Source organism: Hetaerina americana, unplaced genomic scaffold (assembly GCF_022747635.1).
Source record: "Hetaerina americana unplaced genomic scaffold, ioHetAmer1.1.p SCAF_1, whole genome shotgun sequence".
Classification (NCBI taxonomy): Eukaryota; Metazoa; Arthropoda; class Insecta; order Odonata; family Calopterygidae; genus Hetaerina; species Hetaerina americana.
The window spans coordinates 16569155-16586706 of NW_027286069.1; the positions used below are offsets into that span (position 1 = coordinate 16569155).

At 40.8% G+C, this 17552-nt stretch overlaps 1 protein-coding gene across 1 annotated transcript in view; it reads left to right on the top strand.

Annotated features, from left to right (window-relative positions):
• The first annotated feature begins 1864 nt into the window (after positions 1 to 1864).
• tup (LIM1_Isl and LIM2_Isl domain-containing protein tup) overlaps positions 1865 to 17552 on the top strand; it is a 340217-nt gene continuing 324529 nt past the window's right edge. The window contains exon 1 of the mRNA XM_071598899.1: positions 1865 to 2621. Within this exon, the coding sequence (XP_071455000.1) occupies positions 2603 to 2621 (19 nt within the window). The 5' untranslated portion in view covers positions 1865 to 2602. The remainder of the gene's footprint in view (positions 2622 to 17552) is intronic.

Below are 17552 nucleotides of genomic sequence, written 5' to 3' on the forward strand. Positions count from 1 at the left end.
ACGTCCATATTCATAAATTAAATATTCATTATGATTCCAACACTGAAATTAACGTCTTATTATTTCATTTACTAAGGACGCTATTACATGGCCATTGTTTTTTATGAATTAATGTTTCGAGGAATCAATCAAGACATCGGATCACTTACGTTTAAATGTTCATGCAACCGCCGAAAGAGTAAAATGTTGTGTAGTCAAAGCATAGTAATTTCCTTTTCAATGTTTAAAAACCATTCAGGGCTTCGTGAAGGGTAAGATCTCGTGGCTAATAATACAAGCAGTAAAAGTGCTGGGAAGTGAAAATTAATTGCGGACAAGGTAACAGTTTTTACCTTTGGCATGATACCTTAAACCCTTATGATCAAAATAAAACTTTGTTTGTCATCGAGTTCTGAAGGTGATCGAGAGATTGAGAAATTGCTGCGTATGTGTATATTTCTGAAGTGGGACTTGAAGCTGCGACCTTTAGGTTAATATCGAGAATATATTTAATATCCATCAGACTAATCGAGCTGATATCTCCAGGAATACTTCGTGCTCCGATTGTAAATCAGATTCATTACTTCGAGGCAGAAATTTCTACGCGTATCATCATGGAAATTTCGCAAAAATAAATTCGCATTTCATTAATGCTTAACATTTTAATGCAGTGTACCGACCTAATTCCTTCTAAATGGGGAAGAGTTGATCCCAAAGGCTCTATTTCCAAAAATGCTCAAGAATTTCTAAAAAGAAGCGTCCCTGTTGCCATGGAACATTAAAAACTTTTGTTGCAGGTTTATGTACCCATGCATTATCAACATGGGAGGATCATTTCTGGAAAATAGAAGATTATGCATCACGAAAAAAACGTTTCGTAATGAGATCAAATTAAATCCACTTCCCTTTTGACAAAAAAAATTAATCTGACCTGAATAGCTCATCTGAGAAAAGAGAAGAGAAAACTCTTCCGACCATCCCCAAGTCCACAGGCAAAACAAAACGGCTGTAGGCATGTCTAGAAGCACGTCTGGAGTGCAGATAATCGAAATATTTGGTAAAAGGTTTTCGCAAAAGGTTTTTCCTTTGAAATTACTTTCCTTAACGTTCATTACTTTGGTAATGGTCAATATCCTAAAATTTGTGGTTTTAATGTCGCCGCATATGCCGTCGGCGTTTTCCATGCTGAGGAACCGATGATTTTTCCGTGCTGCGTTGAACGAAACCATCTTCAATTCCGATTGTTTTCAACAAAACCAGACAGTTGGGGCGCTACACGGACGAGCCATGAGGGAGAAGAGGAGAAGGCCTTACAGCGTTCGTTCTGTGAGCTGTAAGGATAAACCGCGAGACGGGAAAGAAGAAAAAGAACTGCCCCCTCCATCTCTCAGCTGGGAGGTTTCTTCGATCGATCCCTCCTCCTCCCCCTCTCCCGCTATCGCACTCCCTCCACCCCAACCCCCACCTCGCCCCTTGCGCTCAAGCAACCATTTTCTTTTCCGCCCCTCGCCTCGCAAGGGCCCGCCGTCCCTCCCACCCTCCAATCCCACGACGCAGGCGTGGACACGTGTCTCCGGATGGGCGAGGCCTAACGATCCTCGGGAAACTAATCTGCGCATGCGCGAGCATGGGGGGGGGGAAGCGCGTTCTCCCCCTTTTAACCCTCCTTCCCACTCCACCCCCACGAACCCCTCCGCGCGGCTCCCCGTAACGAATGCGAGCCCTCCACCCCGGCTGTTCTCGCGGAAAATGGGGGAGGGGCTGGAGGGGGGCGGTGGAGGAGGGAACCAGGGAGGGGGCGGACGTCCTGCTCGGGGGCGGAGGGTTTCAGTGGAGGCGGTGGGACCGTGGCGGACGGAGTTCACCGTAGTGTAAAGTGTCCGGCGTCCAAGAGCCGTTGGGAGCAAGTGGCGGGACTTCTCGCCGTCTGGAAGCCACTACCAGCCTCCGCGGGCAGTAGAGTTGCTCTCCTTTCCCCCCGTTTCGTCGACTTTCTTCGCACGCGAATAATACTGTACATCCTCAGTCCCCTTCACCCCTCTCACCTTTCACCCGAGCGAAGGATAAAGGAAAAGCCCTCGCAGCTGAGGCGGAAGGAAGGCAGGCAGCGTGCTCGGATTGCCAGTTTGTCAGACCTCTGTTCGGGGTGGGGGACGTGTTGGTGCGTGTTGTGTTACTCGAAACCATCGTCGTCGGATCCAGGGCTTGTTCTGAACGCCCGTTCCCCTCTTCATCGCTTCATCTTTTTTTTTAATGAACCGCTGAGACGGCGCCCCCTGAGAGTTCGCCGGGGGCAGGAGACCGCTCTGGGGGCGGTTACGCCGCTAGCACGGCCGCCGCCGCTGCCGTGTCCTACCCCGAGGCCTCGGGCCTCCTGCGCCCCCTGCCCGCTGGCCCGCCCCCCAGCCTCCTCGACTCCCCGTCGAGGGCACCTCCGGTCGCCCGGAGCATTTCTCGCGTCGAACCCGGGACTCGCCTCACGGGGAGGCGACCCCAACCGGCCACCGACAAGCTGGCCGACCACGGGCTGCGGGCGGAGCCCAACGCCTTCCGGCTCTTCTCCTCCGTCGTGAACCTCGTCCCCAGCAAGGCAGTCAAGATTTCGCCCTCCAAGGCGGACGATATGTCGGAGCAGCCGCAGAGTAAGTCCGGTCCCCGAGACGCTCGGGTACGGTGGCGGGTGGGAGGTGTTTGTCGATGGCACTGATGTTTTTATGAGCATGTGGTCATTGTGTACCTTTGTCAGTTTTGACTTCTGATGAAAAAAACCTTCTTAAATCCGTTTGCCAAACCCTATTTTTTACAAGATCGCATTCCGTCAATTTTTACCACGCACGAGAGCACTTTGTTACGGCATATTCGGCAGTATTAGGAAAAGTCTTACTTGATAGCGTGTTTACACTTATACTTCGTATGTTATAACGGTGCATGTTACTATAACTCTTGCACGAGTTAAGGGTGACAGTCTAATATACCCAACTTATGCCAAGAGCTCATTCTATGAAGATATTCTCAACTAAATCAGTAACTGAGTAGTTTTTCACTTCAATCCTACTCTGGATAGGTTTGCCTCGGATACTCTTGATGAGTTTGCTTCGTTCATATAGGGTGTGGAGATAAACTATTACTTCAGATATTGAAGTCTTAAATTTATATTTGAATCTTCAGTAGATAGTAGTGAAATATTGTTTGAATTCATCATCTGGGGGTCAAGTAATTCTTATTACTAAAATTGCTCCCGTGTCAATAACACCTGAACTTATCGCTATGCCTAGCTTTTCCTCCGTATTGCCTCCGCTGCAGTTGCAATCCTTGTATCTATCAATGAACCCATTCCTGGAGCGTTGATGTATCAATGAAGTGAAGTGGTTTTTACCACTGCCAAAATGTCCACAGCTTCCCTTTGATAGTTTTCAGCAAATATCCTGTTTATTGCGGACAAATGATGAAATATTTAAATTGCGCTATTGATATAGTTCCTCAGAACAGGATGTTTGTCAGATTTCGCTATAATTCACCAATTCATAGCGATACATTATTTAGAAAACTTCAACCTTATTCCCATTGATCCTTGGTGTTAACTTCGTGATTAACAGATTTAAAACTACATATTTACGCGCACCAAAAGTTCAATGTTGTGTAGGTAATTGGAGTAGTAATGAATCCTAGTTCATTTAAAGTCAATCTGGATGCTGGGTTACATGAGTAAATTTGTATGCGTTGTTACAGTAAAACTTGGCATATGTTCTTTTATTTGCATTTATTTCTTCTTCGAACGTACTCTTGTTTCGATATTACATAATATTTTTTGTTAAACTGCACCGTTCAAACAGAATTTATCATTACTGCACCAAAATATTTGCTTAGTTAGCATGTGGATTTTCCGCAGTTATGTACTTCCTCTATCAATGGTCTCTACCTGAGATTTTCCAATCATTAGGTCTTCCGATCATGATGCAGTAACTTTTATGGTAATCATCATCATATGCTATCTTTTATGAATTGAACGTCATTAAGGGCAGTGTTGGGGCTGTCTATATCTAATGGTGAAATTGGTTCACAATACTCATATATTGTAGTATTTTATTATTATTGCTATTCCATATATTAAGCACCTTCTCTTCGGAAGATCCCACTAAGATTTCATTCAATCTTCGGTGGCTCACCAATTCCTTAGTTGAAAGCCTGCGTCTCTAACCTGGCGTAGCTCGTAGTGTCCCCAATGTTGCCTCTCTGATTAACTACGAAGGGAATGAATTTTGTACGGATATTTCTAGATTTATAGTCAGCTTCAATAGAGGATACACAAATTATTAACTATTGCACCAAGATAATACCGATGTGCGTATCTTAGCGAAGTAAAATTATTTGAAAACTAGGCATAATTCATGCATCATGAAGTAGTCCAATTTTATCCAAAATCTACTTAATTTTGAGTTCTTTTCATTTGATTTGATGAATAATACTCGCGCACTATCCCATTCATATCTAAGAAATACGCTAGGAAATTCATGTCAACCGCTCCAATTATAGGAAATATACCAGAAGAGTTACAATCCTACCCTCACTGTACTACATACATTCTTCAGGGTAAATATAAGTTGTGAATTATAAAAGCCTTTGATAGTTAATCACTTTATATTAATTACCTTCCTGAACAAGGCGCAGCGCTTTCTCGTGCATGCGCGTTAATCGCACTTATCGTAAAGCCCCGAGGTGAACATTTATTACATTTGTCTTTTATCAAGTGATAAATCCTTATTTTTTCTCAACTCATCAAAGCTATCTTCAATTCCATGGCAGGATAATTACGCATCAAATGAATTATGCCCCAATTAGTCGCCGTGCATTTAACCGGTATAGCGTGAAGTATAGGCCTTTCCATTACTAGTGTAGCTTAGGTGGTTTCACGATTAGTTTATGCGGCCTCGTCATTTCTTAGTTTTGATTGTATATCATGTCTCAATTGCAAAATCCGTAAAATAAGTCAGTGTAAATTTTACAAACTTCATTCCAATGCAATGCTTACCTGCTTGTTACCTACATCCGAAAGGCTGGTGGTAACCTTATACACTAGCTATCCTTTGAATTCATGTTAAATTTTCAATGTCTGCTACTGTTTCCCATGAGTCTTTCATTGAAAGGTTTTCGAAGGAATTAATTGAAAATTTAGACAAAATCATACATTCCAGGTTTTCACGTATTAGGCTATTTTCGGGTCGAGGAAGGTTAACTTTTTATTTGAGATGAAGAGAATTTGTGATATTTTGTCTAGTATTTAACATATTTTAACCAAAGACTATGCGCACTAATCTAAGAAGAGATGAATATCCATTTATTTTGTGAGTATGCTGCGGCGGTGATATTGCATTTTATACCACGGTGGACTAAGGCTTTCTGTTGCTTCAATCCAGCAATAGCACATTGCATGATTTCATGTATTTCTGATGAGTTCTTATCGATTCCAAATAGTTATTTTTATACTCTATTCGCATTTTGGCTGAAATTCCTGAATGAGGTACTTAATATTGAAATTCTCTTTCGTGGACTCGGCATAAGTAAACTTTCTGTTTCTGGACCCCCGATAATTAACATTGTGAATAATTTTTACCCCAGAATTTAAAGCATCATTAACGCACGATTTAAATTTTATGAGGAGTCTCTCGCAAGTAACCTGTTATTTATTTTTGATGAGCTTCTACTCCCTTAATCACAGGTAATGTACACGGATACAAGTTTGTTTTGGCGTATTAATTGGGAGATATAACGTATACATTGATTGTATTTGCTATTTATTTTCCATACACTTTCCAGTTAGTTCCATGCATGGCGATGAATTATTCGCTCATTTTGTAAAAGTATTGTAATCCACAGAAGGACGCTAAGGAGGTACTATAATATTTCTCGTTAAAAATTAGAAGTATGTGCATAGTCGCGGTTATTTTCAACATTGATGAAACTTAAGGTGGCTAATGTGATGCCAATTAAGTAATTGTATATGCTGCCTGTTGCCCAAATGTTTAAAAAAATGGTTTTTAGTCGAAAGGTGTACATTTAAAGAATTGATACGGGTTTATGGTGGGACCTATCGTTGTTCTAAAATTCGCACTTACCTCATATACATCTCGTATTTATGGTATATTGATCATTGCCTGTTTTTGCCTGTTTGGCAAAGAATTCTTATATTCTCGCCATTGTAATTTTTTGTAAACCGATCATAATCTTCTCCGAAAATCGCTATGGAGTGTGGTTTCATTTATCTTGCCATCACTCCGAAGTCGTAGTAAATCATCCTTTCAACTCTGCATAAAAAGAGCAGAACTTGTAGATGTGCATGTTAGGGCATTGATTAGCAATTTTAATCAGTTATAAAATCATTTTGTAGAACTTCTAAATATTCATCATAAAGCGCAAGTCTTTGGGGCGGATAATTTCTTCGTTGAGTGAGCTTTATCTTTCTCAACTATATTGTGGTTGAATAGGAGAAACGAAATTGTCGATGAAGTGGATTTTGAATAGACTAGACCTCGGTGTTCATGATCCTTTGGGTGTGTTTTGTTGTGATGCAGAATGGATATCAATTAGTTTTAAAATATAAATTATTTTAATCGTATAATACGCATTTGGCATAAACGTGGAATTAATTTTATTTATTTCAGTCGCACACGTTTTCTAAAATACATCATATTACCCCACTAGTTATTGACGGGATGTCATGCATACATTTCCACGAAACGCCTTTTGTTTCTCTAAAAGAAAAATTCATTGAGTGTAGTATTTTGCAGCGATTGTGCTGCAGTCGTTGTTTCCCTCGGGTGGAGTATTTTGTGGCCGAATGTTTCATTTTCACTCCTGGAGACGGACGCTCGTGTAGTTCGGAAGCAATTTCTGAACCCGAAATTCCCCCACTCATTGCAAGCGTCGAAAGCTAATTTAGCTCGAGTCATTTCTGCGGTGACGGGAAGCAATTTGTCTATAGTTGGATGAGTGAGGTCTGCAGAGAGCTAGATTGTTGAAGTCCGTCTCTTCCTACTCGGAAAATTATAAGTATTTCTAAAAAATGATTAGTGGTACGAGATATCGTGAGCATTCAGTGGGATTCTCTATGTTGATAGATTTGTCTCTTTTGCGATATAACAGCAATATTTTAATTGTAAATTGTTTTTGATTGATAGGTATGAATGCTCGTAGATGCTAGTGAGTACATGTAATTCAAAAAGTATACCACATTCAATTCCATGAAATATCTTAAAACAACTCTTAATATACATATTTCTTAATTTTTTTATGCTTCTTAATAAGTCGAATATTTTATAAAGCGTGAGCGATACATTTTGACTGATATTTTTGATTAAGAAAAAATGTATTAATGACCGGTATTTTATTATTTCCCGATTCCCAAATTCAAACCGAATGAAATTGGATGTACTTCCTTCAAGATTTCAGTGCTGATGCGTTTCTTACACATCGCATATTATCCACAGGAGTGCCTATTGGCTAGTAATTGCCGTTCAGATTGACGATCAACTGCAGGTGAGACAGGAGCGCGCCTTTTATCGGGGATACAATTATCTGTTCCTCCAATTACCTAATGCTTGAAAATGCACTGATTAGATGAGGTGGGCGTGCGTGATACCTCGTGACCCAATTCAATTGCTGCAGCAATATTTGATTGCGTGTAAGTCGACCACTAGTGTCTCCCTCATCTTCTCCAATCTCAAGAATTATGTAAAGAGTCATGCTTATCGTTAGAATCTACAAACTGGTCGGTATTTTCAAAGATTATTTTCAAGGCGGTGTTATCAAATATTTTCAAGATGTGATTTTAATTTTTGAAATCTTCTGATGAAATAAGTTCAAATATTGATTCTCTACGATTATGTCCCACGGTGAACGTATACTCTTGCGTACCCACTTACGGTATCCGCTTGAAGGCTAATTTTACCCACACTTGTATTTTTAAAAATTATGAAATTAACTGTATTGGTTATACAACCTACTTACAGCTATTTTCATCTCAATTGACGTATCTCTAGGCACTGTCTTGAATTAGCCATGCAATTTAATATAATGTAATCATAGATATAATATAATGCTCAGTCCTGCCCTTCTCTAATGAATACTGATCATTTATAGTATTGATTATTTTCCTGTTGTGAATGTCAAAAACCGGCATTTGGTATTCCGATAGCGAAACTTACCGGAATTTTATGATATTCACTTTTTTTGAAGAATTCAATTGTTTTTTGATTTACAAAGTTAATGATCCAGCGTAGTCTAAAAATGATATGGACAGTTGTAAGAATTTGTTTTAACTTTCGGAAGGTCTGCTCTTGATGCCAAGCAGACATAATGTACACGAATGAACTTCAAAAAGTAGGTATTTTATGTTTTGGAATACTTCCAGTGAAGATGTCTAACGAGTACGTTGTAGTTTAGTGTTGTCGGGAGAGGAGTGGTCAAAAACTACCCAAGTTTATATGTATACGTAAGTGCATCATCTCAAAGACGACTTAGGTAATTGGATCGATGCTGGTTCAATCTCTGAGAGAAATGGAGGAGGCTTCGGAAACTCTGGGTTGTTTGGTTGGAGGATAAGAAGTAGGAGCTTAAGTACGTATATTACCCTTTGGGTTAACGTCATCCAAACTTTTGACATTGACTCGGTACCAAGCAGTTAACGTGATGCGGGGAATGCCGACGAAGCTTAAATATTGATTGAACCGATGCTTTCTTTTCATTTTCTAGAAATGCATTAATATGTAAATTAACACTTAACTTTTAGCATCTTGGTTTCAAATCTTGCTTCGTCGTCGAAGTGTAGTTATGTCTTTGGTTACCCCTTTATTTTACATTTTCCAATATCTAATAAACTTCAAACTTACATTAAGAATATCTTGTACCCACCCTCTGTATGTTACGAGCTGATCATTCGAAAAACCGACTCCCCGTGTATACAACCATTAGTTTAGATTCATTTCAAGTCGTGTCATTTTAATGTTAAGTGTGCAAACTTTTGATCAAATCTGCTAATGACGATGCGTTAATAGATTATTTGGAGCTTGTACCTACGTGATATTGAAGTTTTGAACTGTTACACACAAACTGGTCGCATTTGAAAGATTTATTCCGATTAGAAAATCCCCTTTGCAATGATAAGGTAAAAACCAATCCGATTGGACTATTTAATTGTAGACAGCCGTATCTTCTGAGCATGAATAAGAATTGCTTCGTCTTCCTTCATTGTATAGGTAACAGTTGTTGTGGGCAACCACCGGTTGCCGAACACACCGTGCCCCAATTTAAAGCTCCTGAGCGATCTTTGAAATAAAAATAACCTCATTAACATTTCAAATTAAATGGGGTAATGTTCGTGTGTTATTTGCATTTTCTAGATGAAAATAATGTGTATTTTTTCTCTACCAAGCTGAATTCCTGCGTAAGTGTTTTATTTTTCATCGATGATTCTATTTCTGAAGCATATACTGTATTTATACATGTACCTACATTTTGGGAATGTTGGGATTCTTAATCCTTCCCCGTAATGTAGTGTGTGGTTGAGGAAATGAATTTAATTTTCTTAAAACATCTTCCTACTGCGGAACATGCGAAAGTTAAAAATGATTAAGAGTAACTGAAATTGTAAAAAAATCATACTCATTGGACTGCAATAGAATGCATTAAAACGATACCATGCGTTGATATTTTATTTGACTAGTATCAAGGCTACGCAAGGACTTGTAGCGACTTGTCCCATTTCATCCATCACACCTTGAACACACATATTGCGACCTCTTGTGAGTCGTACATTCCCTATCTGCGCATGTCTTTTGACTGCACGAGATTACTAAAATATTCCCATTTAATCGTGTAGATGTACAACTTTTTATTTCATTTCCGCGGAGTGTTAATTTTATTAAAATTAGTAAAAATGATAAATATGACGTAGATTCACCTCCTTTTTTTCTTAAAATATTGTTCAGCGCTCCTCAAACTGAAATCTGCCAGTTGATTATAGCTACATGGTTCTTGAGGCATATCTTGACTGAAGTCACAATTGAAGAAGCCGGATTAGTCACAAGAGTCTTGGTAAAGGACCATCTGATCTTATGTTTCGAAGCTTTTATTAAATAACTAATAAAATGGCCAATTTTAATGAATACAAGGAAATGAAGTAAAAACTACCACGAAATGGATTCCTGAATCCTGCCCTTTTTTATTCTGTGCAGTGTTTCTCCCCGATATTACTCTGATTCAGGGACATGCTTCGTGTTATTTTTATTAAACATTAGAGTGAGTTTTTATATTATCTGTTGACAAATGCCAAGTTATGCCACCGCCTCCCCCTCCTATTATCCCACCGTATGACTACCGAAATGTTCTATTTTATGATTATTTTTGTCAGGTGAAGTCTTATTCATGAAACGCAAAGAGCTCATCATTAGAGAGATCTATATTTAAATTATTTATTTATTTATTTAACCTCTCTTTTATTGGGGCGAGTTAAAGCCTAAATTGTTCCTTCTTCCACCTAACCCCCTGTACATTACAATGAAGGCAATCACAAACACCCAAGCCCTAGGTGGAGGAAAACCCACTTGGGCGGGGATCAAACCCGCAGCCTCTGGGTTGGCAGGCAAGGACGTTACCCCGCCGCCACCGAGGCCGGCATAATAGTAATAGGTTTATTTATGAAAACGAATATTACGGTTAAATAGATAAAAGGTGTATTTCGCTCACGCGTATACTTGACTCAGTTATTGGGTTAGGTTCTCTTCCTTAAATGTTTTTGGCAAGTCGTGATGCTGATTACGTTTAATGCTTCAGATGGACAAAAATAAAATCTATCCAAATCTCATTAAGTTATATTAATCTTCGAGCAAAACTAATTATCGTAGCCGTTACTTCGCCAAACTTTTATTGCTGACCTCACGTTTAGGTTTTTCGCCTAATTCTTTTCAAGCTGATTTTCTGGCGATGTAATCGCGTTCCTTAAGATGTGTGTGCTATATACGGGAACAAATCTGGCGACATTTTATTGCTTTAATATATTTACTGTTGGTGTTGTTCTTGGGGTGGAGAATTTTTGCCCACCTATTTAATCATGTTTACGCTTGGATATTCTCTATGGTCATCTAGACTTGATGAATTTGTTTTTCAGATTTCAATATGCGCAAAGTGCTCTTAAGACCGCAATACGAACGGTCTCTCACTCATATACCTTTCTTTATGTAATTGAAGTTAATGAAGTGTAGAGAAAACTGTCCTATATAAAAATGTCCTGCTGAGTGTTAACAATGTTTAAGATGCACTCTTTTAAAAACTGCCACCCGGGGTAGTCAGGTTTACGACGCACTCATTGGGCATCGAATGAAGATCTCGCCCGAGTCTGATTATTGTCTTTTTCGGGGTGTTTAATTTTTCAAGGGTTTATGGTGCGAGTTGACGTCACCTGTAGGAGGACATGCGTAATAAAACACTATATAGTATACACCTTCGAAATAGTTAGCGAGCGCCTGTAACGCATGTTAAAATCTCAAAGCCCTGGGCACCTTATTTCCGCGTACCTTCGTGAAATCTCTGTATGTATGACTCACGTAAATAACAGAAAGATTGCCTATTAACTGGGATATGATACCTGCCGATAGGTGTTTTACCCCTTACGTTTCACCGATAACAGAAAATAGAATGGGGGAAACAAAAACCGTATGATCTCTGGTGGAGCATATCTTGCAAACAACCAGTAGAGGTATTTCAATTTTCTTTAATAGATTATTTCATAAAAGTTTAATTATCATCCTCCCCCTTCCTTTTTCCGTAAATTTTCCGTTCATTGAGTTTTTTATGACTTGTATTCGTGTTTGATAACATGAATATCCACCACATCACGGCCTTTTCGTTATCCTGGGGACGGTGTGTGTGTGGTTAGAGATGAAAATCTGGACTGACGGATTAATTATGGATGACCAAGGACATGGGAGCGGAGAATGATTAGGAGGCAATCGCGTGACTTCCACCTTGTGTCCCTCCGCACTTCCTCGACCACCATTCGAGAGGGATGTGTGCTTCTGGCGAGCGCGGACCTTTCCGCCGCGGTCTTCGGTATCTCCCTCCCCTCACGTCCTGCTTGGCGGGGTTGATCGCCCGAACGCCTCACCGCGGTGGCGCCCGCGGTTCGGCCGCCACGGCCCTCCTCCCGTTGCCGGCCGCCGGCCGCGAGAGGTCCCAAGCGCCACCAACGCCGGCGAATAGGAGGCGCCGCCCCGTCATCCAGGCTCGCCCGTCCGCGCTCCTCGGTCCTTCCGCCGGCTAACTCTCTTCGCGCATCCCTCCCTCACCGTTAATTTCGCCCCGGTTTCTCTTCCTGCTTAACTCCCCCCCCTCTCTCTCTACTTCTTTCTCTCTCCTCCCCTACCGTTTTCGTTGTTTGCAGCATTCGTTTGTCAATTGTTTGACCGCCCGACGTTGTCTTTGTCCCCGCGTTTGCATGTGTGTGTGTGCGTTCGTGCGTCGCGGGTCGCGAGAGAAAGGGAGGGAGGGAGGTAGACGCGAAATTCCGATGCGCCTTTGTTTGTCTGTCTCTCTCTCTCGCGTGTATTGCGTCAACGTAAATGTGCGCCGATGCAAACACGGATAAACACGGGAGGTAGGAAGGCAAGGCATACACGGGCGCGCAAACCGCGCGGTATGCTCTCGCTGCTCGTTTAGGCGTCCGGGCCTGCCTCTTGTTTTAGGTATAACGGGACGAAGAATGTCAATAGTCTGCCGGGCTGCGGGCCTTTGCGCGTCTCGGTCGGAGAGTCGTTTTTCGTCGCAGTCTTGTGCTTCGTTTCGACGAAGGTGATCATCGTTCCCAAGATTGTGGAAGGCAGATGGGCACTTGCTCAGCTTAAAATAATTTCACGAGGGAGCTCATATTGCAGATATCGCGGAGAGAGAGGAGGTGTGGCTGGGTATGAGTAGAATATAGTTGCCAACATTACTTTTGCACTAATAGGGTCTCAAATCTCCAGGATACAAATTTCACTCGTTTGAGTAGTCTATATCTACCTGACATTTTAATTTCTCTTCAAGTTGTACCTATCCATAAATTATAACGAGATTTACAATCTAGATTGATTGGTCGTTGTATCCTTTTGGAAGCGTCACAATTGAATATTTGAATTGGTGAAATGCACGGAGTCTTAGCGTATGAAATGCTTTTGGTTTCGGATATTGAACTAAATTTCACTGTGGTGGAAATTGATGTATTTCCCCTTGGCGAATGACCATGTAGCGTATGTACATTTACCCGACTCGAATGAGCGCGTTGCCCTAGAGTAATTGGGTCTACGTCGCAGGTCGTGAGCAGAGCAAAAGAGAGTATAATTGAGAAGACCTCCATCTAGATCAAATATACAGCGGAAATCTGTCACGGAATCCTGAGCATTGGATTACATTAAACTAGACGCCAACGACCAGTGACAAAAAATATGTTTTTGTAAATGGCGTGCACGTATTCATATTTGCATATTGTTAATATAGACTTTTAATCCATTTGATGGCATTTTTAATACGAAATGCTGTGGTTGTGGCAAGCTAAAATCCAAAATTAAATGTTTTATCGGAGTTGGATCTGTAATTATACACGTTTTAAGTACATGCTATAATTTCTTTAGGGAAGAATTATGTTCTAATTATTAAGAATTTGGAAGTAAAAAGTAATTAAGAATTATTTTCAATGTGGAGGAGTTGAATTCCATTATAAATAGCTCGATTTGATGAATTTTGGTGCGTATGCAAGCTTTAGCTACTTGTGCATATTTCGGACCAATGTCCATTGCGATGGGAATTGGAGAACTTTTCGTCCGACAAGCATTGGTTAGCGACCATTTCTTGCCTTCTCGAACGGAATACGAGCTTCATATCGGCGAAAGTTGTTCGATAAAATCTTTAATTCTTGTGAAAGCAGTTACACATGGCAGTATCCATCATATTCCCTTCAAATAAAAATCCTCAGTCTATGCTATTAGTCGTGCTATTTTGGATATCTATTTCAGTGCCAAAGTCGTAAACAATTAATTAGGTGTGAATAATATGATGAGCTTAATCAAGAGAAATTCCAGTTTCGGAGCAATGAAAACCTCCGCCATTTTGAAATTTTTACTATTTTTATTCGAAGAAACTGCCACGAGGGTGCCATTTAAGAAATCGTTCCCCGGAGGACAGATTCAGGGAAAGATGAAGGTGTCGGATGTCCGAGAAGCGGAAAGTAGCGGAAGAATCCAAAAGAGATACCGAGAAGAAGGTGAAATTAAGGGCGCTAAAATTTTGACGAGCACTCTTTAAGGAGTTCCGGCCCGGAATAGAAACGTCTCCACCAAGCCAGAGATTCCTTCTTTTTTCCCCAACCCCAAATCTGTCCCCTCATCCCCCCCCCCTCGGACACACAAACGCAATCTGCCATATTAATACCTCAACTCTTCAAAATGCGTGCGATGATGACACTCTTTTAATTCTTGGGAGTTAAAGAGTAGCTACTGGGGTGGGCGATGCTGGAGTTAGACTTAATTTTAAAAACCTCTTATTACCGTGTCGTTCCTCCGGAGCTTAATTTCTGAATTCGCACATGATGTGCGACCCATCCGTTGCGAAAACACGGGGGCGAACGCAGCAAGGCAGCGTTCCAAAAAGGGAGGATCTTCCAGCGCTTTTGAAGAACATAACGATATCGCTGTGCGGTTCAAACGGGTGGGTTGGAGGGGAGGCTGCTAGGGTGTCACCGAAGTCATTCGGCGCGACTGCCGCCTGCGAAGAGGAGACCGTGGCTCGGGTCGCCCGCTCCTCACGTTACCCAAGCCGCCCGACAAATGAGTGTTGGCCGGCTCGCTGCGTGGATGACAACCCAAAACTCGGGCGCGTACGGAGCGACGGGGGTGCATCCAGCGAGTCCCCCTAAAGCGACGAAGCGTCGTCGACGTCGCCTCGCTTTCTACCCACTGAAGTGATGCGATCATTGAACTGAGACGTTGGCCCGATGGCTTTGCCCGTGGATATCGGGGTTTCGCGTGAAATGCAGGCTATTTTCATCTATCTTTAATTGGAGCGCAGTAATCATGAGAACTTGTTTTCGCGGAAGATGTCGAATGTACATTCCATTCCTAATACCCATCGGAGAGGCCTTGGAGCTAGATTTATTATACCGGTTGGAGACTAATAAATTCGTGGCCGTGGAGAAATAAACAGATGTAAAATAAAATATTATGGACTCTTTTTGATTTGTTTTTAATTGCTCCGTATTAGCATCTAAAATTACAGTAGTTACGTATCCAAAGCTATCGCCCAATCGCACAATTTTCTTTATCTTAAATAAGCTAGGTCCGAAAAAATCCTTCATGTTCGTGAGTATTTGGAGAGAAAAAATTCATCCATAACATTGGCATTTTACAGTCATGAATATAATTTGCCTATTACCTCCTATTATATTGGATTATTTTATTTCTTAGTTTTCCATGAGCGGTTTAATCTATTTCCGGAAAAAAATTCTTTATGGGGCCTCCTTCAAGTGAATTTTACAGTCATTATATTTTTATCCGGCATTTATGAAGTTACATCGTACGTTTCAATAAAGGAGAGCACTGATAGCTTTGTTATATGGGAGAAAGTCGTACTGTTCTTCAATGTTCTCCCATCGTCAACTTCGCAGCAATAAATGATTTAGCTAACAATTAACCTCGAAAATGAAAGCCCTTGTACTAGTAATGTATTTGTTTATTTCTTCCCTCTATTTCGCAACAAATTCCACTGAGACAGCTGGTAATATTAAAAATACATCGTCAAGCGTAATTTGGCAACGGTGAAGCGCTACATATTTAACATAATTTCTTTGGTTACACAAATCAAGTGAAGCATTTCAATGCAACAATTTCAGAGTGATATTGTTGCATTGAAATGCACATTAGTGGATGACTCCGTTAAAAGTTACTCTTGCGGCATCTCCCGCAAGTTTCTTTGGAAATTTGACAAGTGAAGCTTGTTTGATTTTGATTAATGCTCTCTCCTTGCTTGGTTGGATGGTTTTACATCGGGAGTTCGGTGAAATTCTTTGCTCTCATGAAGTGCAATTTTGATTGATCGTAAGAAGGGTATGATATTGACCCAAAATAAAGTTTTAGAGGACAATGTATTTAGCGTAGAGAAATATCATTGAGATATATTTAGTTGTGCGTCCCATTCTCTTTTCTTGAGGTATTTTTCATGGGAAGTTCTGGAAGAACCTGAGCGATCTATTATTTTTTTGAATGAGTAATTAATTACCACATCCCATTTAAGGAGAGGATTACCTAAAATTTACTATCATCATGCAGCTTCCTGTCGCATTTCCTTCGGAGATTCAGATCAAATTTCCAATAACTAACGCATCGCATTCCTTGATATGATAATGTGTGTGTGTACACAGACACACTAAAATACATACACAAACGCTTCATCAAAAATTCAGTACTGGTTTATGTTTTTCATTTTTGTATTTATTATTGGTTTATGTTATGCTCTTTATTTGGCTGCTAAACCAAGCTGGCTGGAGTGGCAAGCTGGCTCGTAACTTCAGCTATTTCTGACTTAATCGTTCGTTGTTTTCTTGCGCAAAAATATTAGTATTGACGTTATTCCTATAGTTGGTGAACAGTTGCTACTTTTTTTGCCTATAATTACTACCAAGCCATAGTCGATCTTTTTCAAACTAATAATATTTTTTTTAACCAGAAAGGCTCGGGTTATAATGCCTTGATACAAGAAAATACCTTGTATATACATCGAGTACACCACTTTTTCTTTTGAAGTGTGGAGCAAGGGATATTAGCAGAAGCTTTTTTCATTGGTTCAAATTTCAATTCTGATATAAACGTTTGATGCAAAGAAATATCCGACTAGATTCATCGTTAATAATATTTTAACGGGCATAAGCGCGCAATATCACAGCCCAAGTTTTTATTTGACACGTTCCACTTTGATGTTTTCCGCGCCTTCAAGCACTCGCCTTATTCGAAAAATAGTATTTGATCCCTACATTGATCCCCCCAGTTTAACGGCAGGCTTATCAAAAAGAATAAAAAATTTAATTTTATCCACATGGTTCCCCCAAATTTTTGCTGACGGTGGAAAATTTGAAATCTAAAAAGGGCTCCAACAGGAAAACGGAACAATTTTTTTAAATAGGATAAATGAAATAGGATTGAATATTTTTTCTAGAAAAAAATTCACTCGCCCGCGTTCTCACGGCGACATCAGGTCGATGGGAATGGGCGTAAAGAGACGTGCTGCGCTAGCCCCAGTCGCTAGTGAGTAAAACTTGATGCACGGGATCCTTGGGGGAAACGCAGAGATTTTTCTCGTCACTCGCAACAAGGGGGTGGTGCTGTGGACCGAGGGATCTAAGGCTCATCAGACGAGATGGTTGAAATGCATCACCTGCTCACCGCTCTTCCTCTCCCCCTTCCACGGCACGCCACCCCCCCCCTCCCATCTCACTCTACCCCGTGAGTGTTTTGCGCGTTTGAAGACTTTCTGGGTCCATCTCCAACCTCTTCCTCCGC